At 55.8% G+C, this 7,700-nt stretch overlaps 2 protein-coding genes across 4 annotated transcripts in view; one reads left to right on the top strand and one right to left on the bottom strand.

Annotated features, from left to right (window-relative positions):
• The window catches only part of Eip74EF (Ecdysone-induced protein E74), a 183,786-nt gene that overhangs the window by 21,375 nt on the left and 154,711 nt on the right, over positions 1-7,700 (top strand). The window lies entirely within an intron of this gene.
• Lsm11 (U6 snRNA-associated Sm-like protein LSm11) overlaps positions 24-7,700 on the bottom strand; it is a 26,808-nt gene continuing 19,131 nt past the window's right edge. The window contains exon 5 of the mRNA XM_017909816.1: positions 24-260. Coding sequence (XP_017765305.1) covers positions 112-260 — 149 coding nt within the window. The 3' untranslated portion in view covers positions 24-111. The remainder of the gene's footprint in view (positions 261-7,700) is intronic.

The raw sequence follows: 7,700 nt of genomic DNA, 5'->3' as shown, positions 1-7,700 counted from the left end.
TCCTTGGTAGCATCGCGTGGCGTAGCTCGTCCACCGATTCGATGCGTCGCAACGCGGAGTCGCGTGACGTCACCAGTGTCCGTTCCTCGGTGGTAGGACGTATTCACCGGCTCAATTGATTTTGACGATTATAGCGACCTGTTCTCCCCTCAGCAGCATTTGCGGCACGTGTCTCTCCAAGGTCTCCTTCTTTCCCTCGATCTTCTTCACCACCACTTTGGGCGCGGTGTCCTCTCGCGCGTTCACCCAGTTCAGAGCACCTAGAACGTATCGGGGAAACGTAGAATCAGAGAGAGAGAGAGAGACGACTCGGCTTCGAGGCTCGAGGCGATCTCATGTCGTTCGAAATCGGGTTAAAACCAGGTTAAAATTGGGTTAAAACTGGGTTAAAAATCGGTTGAAACTCGGTTAAACCGTGGCGAAGATTAGGCAAAGAGTAGTAGGCAGCTTACCTGCGCGGCGCGCAATCGGCAGGAAGTCAAGGTGTCGGGTGGAATTAAGCTTTTCCGTTGTAACTGTTCCCCCGATGGAAAGGAGAGCATCGCGGTTAGAACGGGACGGCGAAAAAACAGCGAAGGTTGACGTCACGGAGAAACCGCGAACGAAGAGAATGTCGACGGGTCACGAGGTAAGTCTCGAAAGGTTGTTTATGTGCTGGCACGTGTCCGCGAAGCTCGAGGGGAAGCAGAAGGGCGTAGGGCGATACGGTTAGGAGGGAGCAGGCTAGCACGAGGAGTCGCTGGGACACGTGTACTCGGCAGACATCGATCCTGGAAGTTGCTCTTCAAGGTCGCTCGGCCTGCCACCCTCGCCGCTTCGTATCAACGACCTCTCGACCCCTCGGGATATCCTAAAGTACGTCAGTAGGCCAACTAACCCTGAACTCTCGGTGTACCGCGATTACTTCTGAGTTTAGCTCACCTTGGAACGGTTTACCTTCAAAACAGCGGAATGCACGATTAAGTACATGCCCGTTAAAACCGAGTGGCTTGCATTATTGCGGGCCGCGCGCGCGACTTTTACAAGGCGCAGAGAAAACAACGTTTCGTCGACTGGATGAAACGGCGTGTGCGACGTGTACGGGAAAACGATCGATGCTCGATCGACGGACGGCGTTACGTCGATAAACCGCGGTGCGTCTCGCGGCGAAGGACGCGCGAAGGTAAATCGAGGATGGCGGGAACTCTGCCGGCGAGAGAGACGAAATTCGTGAATAGGATGGTTAGACGAGATCGTCCCTTAGCACGTGGACGACTATCGCGGCACGTGGAGTTCGTTATCTCGCGAGCTGTATGCAGAAAGAACGTCTTGTTTGTTCAGAGCCGCTTTGTTTGCGGTCCCGCGCCGCGCGATTTTATTTCCCGCCATTCATTATGCAATCCGCGAACCGAAATTATTTTCGTCCCGAAGAATCTTGCCAAAACGGTATAGAAAGCTGCACGCACGTACACACCGGTCGACAATATCCCGACCGGCAGGAATTATTCCCTGGCCATAGGTGTACGACAACCCCCGCGATACGCCCCGCGTCACGGTTAATGGCGGTCGCTGCTCATTCATGGTAGCGGGAAAGCGCGGAAAGTAACAGTTATTAACGCGCGACTAGAGTCCGGGTCAACGTCTAAATAACCGAAGGTGGAAATAGACTGTCGGGAGGCGTGCATGGAATTCTAGCAGGCGATTCTGCCGCGAAGTGATGTCACAGCTTGTCCATCGGTGAGAGATCGTTTAACTTGGCACTCTCAGCCCTAGCTGTGGCGCTACCGCCACGACGACGACGGCTCTCGCAGCGCAATAAAAGCGGAAGGCTGTGTGAGCTCGGAAGGCCGCTCGCAGTCGCCGCTATCTATACCCTGTTCGACATAACTTCCCGCGATTCTTTTACCACTACCATTCTTCTTTCCCTTTCCTTGCGGCTGTTCGTAGTCTATTCACGATCAGGATCGCGTACGGCGACGTGACTCGATATCGGACGTCCAACTGACCGTTTTTCGTATGCGTAATGTCCTCCCCATCCTCCTGCCGTTGCCCCCCGCCCCCCTCCCCACCGACGCTCTCGCCGCCACTGCGGGGATCGGGATCGGGATCGGTCGATCGGGGCCCGATTCGAAATTCGAGCACGCGAAACCTCGCGATGGAATCGTTCCGGATGATCTTTGAGTTAAACCGGTTTCACGGTGCAGAGAGAACGGGTAACGCGTAAAGGCAACAAAGTATCGAGAGCCCGTAATGAAAAAGTTAGATCGAAAGGCGGCTGGCTATTTTTAAGCATAACTGGCACCGGCATCGTTTCGTCGTTTACGAGTCCTATCTATTTCCGTTATAAATATGCGTGCTCCCCCCCGCGACCCCCCCGATCCGCGTGTTCATCGTTGCCCTTAGTACCTCGTAATTTCCTCGCAGGCTCGTTCCGTGGCCGCTCCTCGATCCTCCAACAACGATACCGCTAATGAAACGCTAGTTACGGAACGCTAATATTCCTTCGCCGTCACAGATAGACACAACGTGCCACGCACTTGCTCGTAAAACGTCCGATCCGATTATGCATAAAATAACCAAGACTCCGTATCCAGCCTCCGAGTGCACCGCTCCACGATGCGGAGGACGCGGAGCTTAGCGATCGGCCGATATTTGCGCATCTTTACGCATCTTTGGCTCGATCTTCGCACCGATATTTGGGCCCATCGAGGGCTTCCGATTATGCATAAAATAACCAAGACTCCGTATCCAGCCTCCGAGTGCACCGCTCCACGATGCCGGAGGACGCGGAGCTTAGCGATCGGCCGATATTTGCGCATCTTTACGCACCTTTACGCATCTTTACGCATCTTTGGCTCGATCTTCGCACCGATATTTGGGCCCATCGAGGGTCGCGAATGACCGATATCGCTCACTAGCGACGCGTCGCGGGAAAAATACCGGTCCCCGGTCACGGTTGTCGTGGAAGCAACGGTAAACACCGCGGCGACCATTGGCGCCACTCGCGAGCTTCCTTCCGCTGCAGCGATAATCGTGAGCGACTCGCAGATAAAATTTCAAACTCGCGCGCGCGAACGCTGCTGTCGTTGGGAATAAAAATAAATCGTTATGCCATCTCGTGGCAGCGATTCGATGATCGCGACGCGATTGACGTGAACGACCTTCTCTGCCGGACTGGCCGAACGTCCGAGCGGATTTCCAAAAGCCACGGGAAGAAAGGCTCGTTGGAATTCGAAGATTGATCGAAGCACCCAATCGCGTTCCTGGCCGATTGTTGGCCAGTCAACCGGTGACGGCGTTTCGCGCGTGGAATTGTCAGCCCGTTGTTCGAGCGAGCGCGGATTATAAAACGTGTCTTTTATAGATGGTCCCGGGATGATCGAGGTCCATCGAGCGCGTTGAAGAGTGTCCGTCGCCTTCGAGGAAGTTGTCCGGCTTGCCAATAACCGTTAAACTCGCGCTGGAACTCGAACGACATACGCGTGTGCTCGTAAACGATAATCGAACTGAAAGTTTCGGTGGCTTTTACGGGGCAACGTCGTTGCACGGTGCACCGTGAGAAAGCTGCGCGTGGATCACCATCTCGGACGTGTCATCGGCGAGTCGCCGAAATGCCAGGATCCACGCGCGATTCTCAGCTTCTTTCCGAAAGCCCAGCGAAGATCCCCGGGGGACACGGGTAAATTCAGGGAAAGAAGGATCGATGGATGGATGGATGATGGATCGATGCACGAGAGACGAGAGGTGGCTAGCGAGTGGATAGAAATGGGCGTCGAGCAAAGTGCTGCAGGTCTTTACGATCCGTTTGCCCTCGAGTTGGTTTCTATGTAACGTAGAAATCGCCGAGAGCAGGCTCGCAGCTCCAAAAAAGCACGTCGAATCAAGGAAGGAGAGAAACGATCGGCTGACGGGGAGACAGAGATCTTTGCCTTGCCCGGGGCACAAATCAAGGCCCTTCTTTGCTCTCGAAGGCCCCACATGACTCAACCTTATTATTATTGTTAGTTTTACACCGACACCGTCGGCCGTTCTCGCGTGACGTTCACCAACACTCTCGTCCATCTCGGTCCCGCGCGCACTCTGCTCGCTGTGTGCTTCTCGCTCGTGTGTGCCACGTACGCGTGTATACCGCGTAGAGAATGCGCGTGGCCGCTGTGTCGGTGCGTACGAGCCTCGACTAGGAAGTGCAAATCACGAGCTAACAGAGTATTCGCGGCAAACTCAACATTCCCACCTCGTCAGGGACGCTTAAGAGGTTATTTTCAACGCTTCGCCCCGCGGATCGGACACGTGTGCGCGATTCTCTTCGCGTGCAGATGGCCACGAGATGGCCCACGCGGTTTCCAACGAGCGCGCCAATCGGTCCCCTATCTGCGCTCCAAAGCTTCGATTCCGTTTCGATACAATTCTACACGCTGGTTGACTTTGGCCCGAGTCTCCGTCGTCAGTGACGAGAGTTCGTAGGTTGGTATCTCGTGGCCTGGAGATGGGTCGAGACCTCGCGAAATTTCGCGGGTTTCGACAATTTTCGAGTTACGTCCAACCGTGGACTCGTTGTTGGGCGATTTCTAATTCGGTATGGCGGATAAACGCGGCAAACCGGAGTGTGCGAGAAGCCGAGTGGAAAATAGACGCGATTCGGAGTCAGAGGCGAAGAGACACGCGTTTCGCGGAACCGTGATCTAGCGTTATAGATAGATCGGTATAGAGAGTGTAGCGTGTAGTAAATGCACGCGTAGGTAAAGACGATTTAAGAATGAAACTCTCGGTTGGTTCATAGTACGCGGTAATCTGCTATTCCCCTGCTGATTATCGTTTAAATTCGAGGACGGAGCGCGATGCGGAATTTTCCGCGAGGTCTCCCGTTTCGTTTGATTTTGCCACGCGACCTCGCTTTGTTTATAGACTACAGGCCGTTTTGCAATATCGTTTAAAACGCTCGAGTATCGACACGGTGGTTTTTCGGGTAAATATTTTGGAAACGGCGATGCCGGTCGCGTCGCCGATCCGCTTGCGAAATCGGCGCGCCGGTGGACTGGATCGCGGCGCGATACGAATCGGCGCGTCGCGACGACTCCTCGCGTGCGAAACTATGCCAAGAGGAGAGAAACGCGAACTCGTCGGGACGATGGCGGATCGGCACACGGGGCTGGCGCGTAAAACCGTGGCGAATTTCGAAAGCGAGGCGACCCTCGATCGAAATCGATGCCCCTGAGCAGCGCGAATCCACGATCGAGCGGGTCCGATCGGACGGAAGATTCCGCGTGAAAATTTATCCGGTGGGTCGCCGTTATCGCGACTCGTCTCTCGCCGGATCGTACGCCGGTGGTAGCATAAAACCCGATACCTGCACGGTATCGATGCGTGTGTGTCTGTCTTTCTTTCAGTCTTCTATCACGTTCGCGCATTCATAAAACCGTCGGCCCTCGTGGACCGGCCTCGAGAGTTTCTACGATCGTCATTACGCCTCCAAGGCGTTCGCTTGTCGGCCCTGGACCGTCGTATACCTCTATACTCTATCGTCTAGCGCGAACGAGCGAGACAGATTGATAGAGACGAGAGATAAACTATTCTCTCTACCGAGCGTGTGGCGTGCACACACGTATACGAAACTGTAGCCAAGTACATCCAATTATCGCTCGTAGACAATGAGTTCCAAGGTTTCGCGTCCACACGAATCTCGATGACCGTCGTCCGTGCATTTTTCCCTCGCGTATCTCCGCGAGTCGGAGCCTGTACGTGTACACACGCAACGCTCGGCCAGACAAAACCGTGCAAAACGAAAAGCATCGAGCATCCAGCGCGGATCATCTCGCGGCGAGCAATTCCGCGCGGAGGAAAGTGGATGGCGCGGCGACAGCTGGGGCCCCTGCAACGATCGCTCGCGGATGGGACGCGCGACGACGTCCATCGGGCCTGGTGCGTTACGCGAAACGCAACGCGTCTTCCGCTGCCGCAATTATCGACCGTAGCGACGATTCCGTAAACACGGCGCGCTCGGCGCGCCCGGTGCGTCCGACGACGCCAAGATTCCCGCGCTTCTCCAGGGCCCCGGCTAAGGTTATGGCTTGCTCTAGGAGTGCATTAACCCCCGTCGGCTCGAGAGCACACCGTAGAAGAAGTGCACAAGTGGCGTGAAGGGGAACGGAGAGAAGAACCGACTTCTCTCTCCGCTCGGTAGTTCTCTCTCCTCGTTCCACGTCAGACTCGCGGTCTCTCTATCGTGCTTACGGCAGCGAAGCTAGGAGTCGTGCTCGCCTTGCCGAGCGCGATGCAAGCGCTTTTGCGAAGTCAGGGGCGGCCTAGGAAGGGCCGTGAGGGGGGGGAGCGAGGGGGGAGTTAACGGGAGGCAGAAGGTGGTGGTCAGGCGGCGTTCTCGCGACGGCGACGGTGGCGGCGGTGGCGGCGGCGGCGTCGGCGGTGGTGGCGATGGTGGCGATGGCGATGGCGATGGCGGTGGCGATGGTGGCGGTGGTGGCGGCGGTGTGACGACTGCAGCAGGGGGGCAGAGTGGAGGGCGGCCAGCGGTGACGCCGGCCAGACTTTCTCCGGAGAGCGAAAGTGAGAGGGCCTGCCGGGATTGTGCGCCCCCCCGGTCGATCTAGGGGACAAGGGGGGACAGGGTTCTTGCTTTCACCGTGGCCCAAGCGTCGCTGGTGCACTTTTCTGCGACGTAGAAACGACGAAGAAGGCGCGCGGTATCGTGGCCGTGCCGTAACAAGCGGAAAAATCCTCTCGATCCGGAGTGGCCATTAGGCCCGAAGGAAAGGAAACTCGCGTGGGACGACGACGACGACGACGACGTCGATCGACTCGCGTCGACCTTTTCGCGGGGTTGTTCCTCTTACCGCTGCTGGATATCGAGCGGAGGGGCGATATCGCGGCGAACGGTGCGAAATTTAGCAATTAAACCGTGGAATTCACGCTCGATGGGGCAATTATCGCGAATAAATTCGAAATCGACGCCGGGCCGGGCAACGGGAGATCGTTGCATCGTCTATCGGCGTAATCCGGCGAAACTTTCTTATTTCCCAGGATGCGCATTCCGCGGGTGCGCGAGGGACGGAGAGAAAGAGCCGGTTAACGTGCAACGAGCACCGCCTTAGAGAAAAAGCGGCCGTTCGTGGCGGCGGCGAGTTAGTTACAGCAGCGACACCGTGCAGCCGAACAATTACGAATTTACTTTCTTCTTGTACAACTTCCTCGTCGATGGTCACGCTGTGGATTAGCGAGGCCCATCAACGCGGCACCGGTCCTACCTTTTTATCCCCGCTCCCTCCTTTTTTCTCTCTCTCTCTCTCTCTCTCGCCGCCTCTCGCCTCTCTTTCTCCTCTCTCATTGCCTCTCTCTTTCTCCCGTCACCCTCGCTCTCTTGGAAGCATCGCACAGTCGCGAAGGCCGAACACGGTGGAGATGTAGATTAACTTCTTTTCTTTCTTCACCTTTTTCCATTTCCTTTTATTTCTCTCTCTCTCTCTCTCTCTCTCTTTTTCGTACTTTTACCTCTGTCTTTGCTCTCTTTTTTATCTCTCGCTCGAGGCGAGCGAGCGCGAGAAAGTCGCCCGTGGTTTCCCGGATTCCAATTTCCGCGCCATTTTTCCCGACCGTCGTCGCTCTTGATCCTCGAGGATTTGGAGAGGAATCGATAGACACGAACGGCTCGAAACGTTACGTCGGAAGCGTGTTTATTCTCGACATACAGTGGAAAAACGGTTAACACG

Source organism: Eufriesea mexicana, unplaced genomic scaffold (assembly GCF_001483705.2).
Source record: "Eufriesea mexicana isolate 0111107269 unplaced genomic scaffold, ASM148370v2 scaffold58, whole genome shotgun sequence".
NCBI classification, from domain to species: domain Eukaryota; kingdom Metazoa; phylum Arthropoda; class Insecta; order Hymenoptera; family Apidae; genus Eufriesea; species Eufriesea mexicana.
Note: the sequence above shows the minus strand (reverse complement) of the source record. Positions and strands in the feature narration are given on the sequence as shown.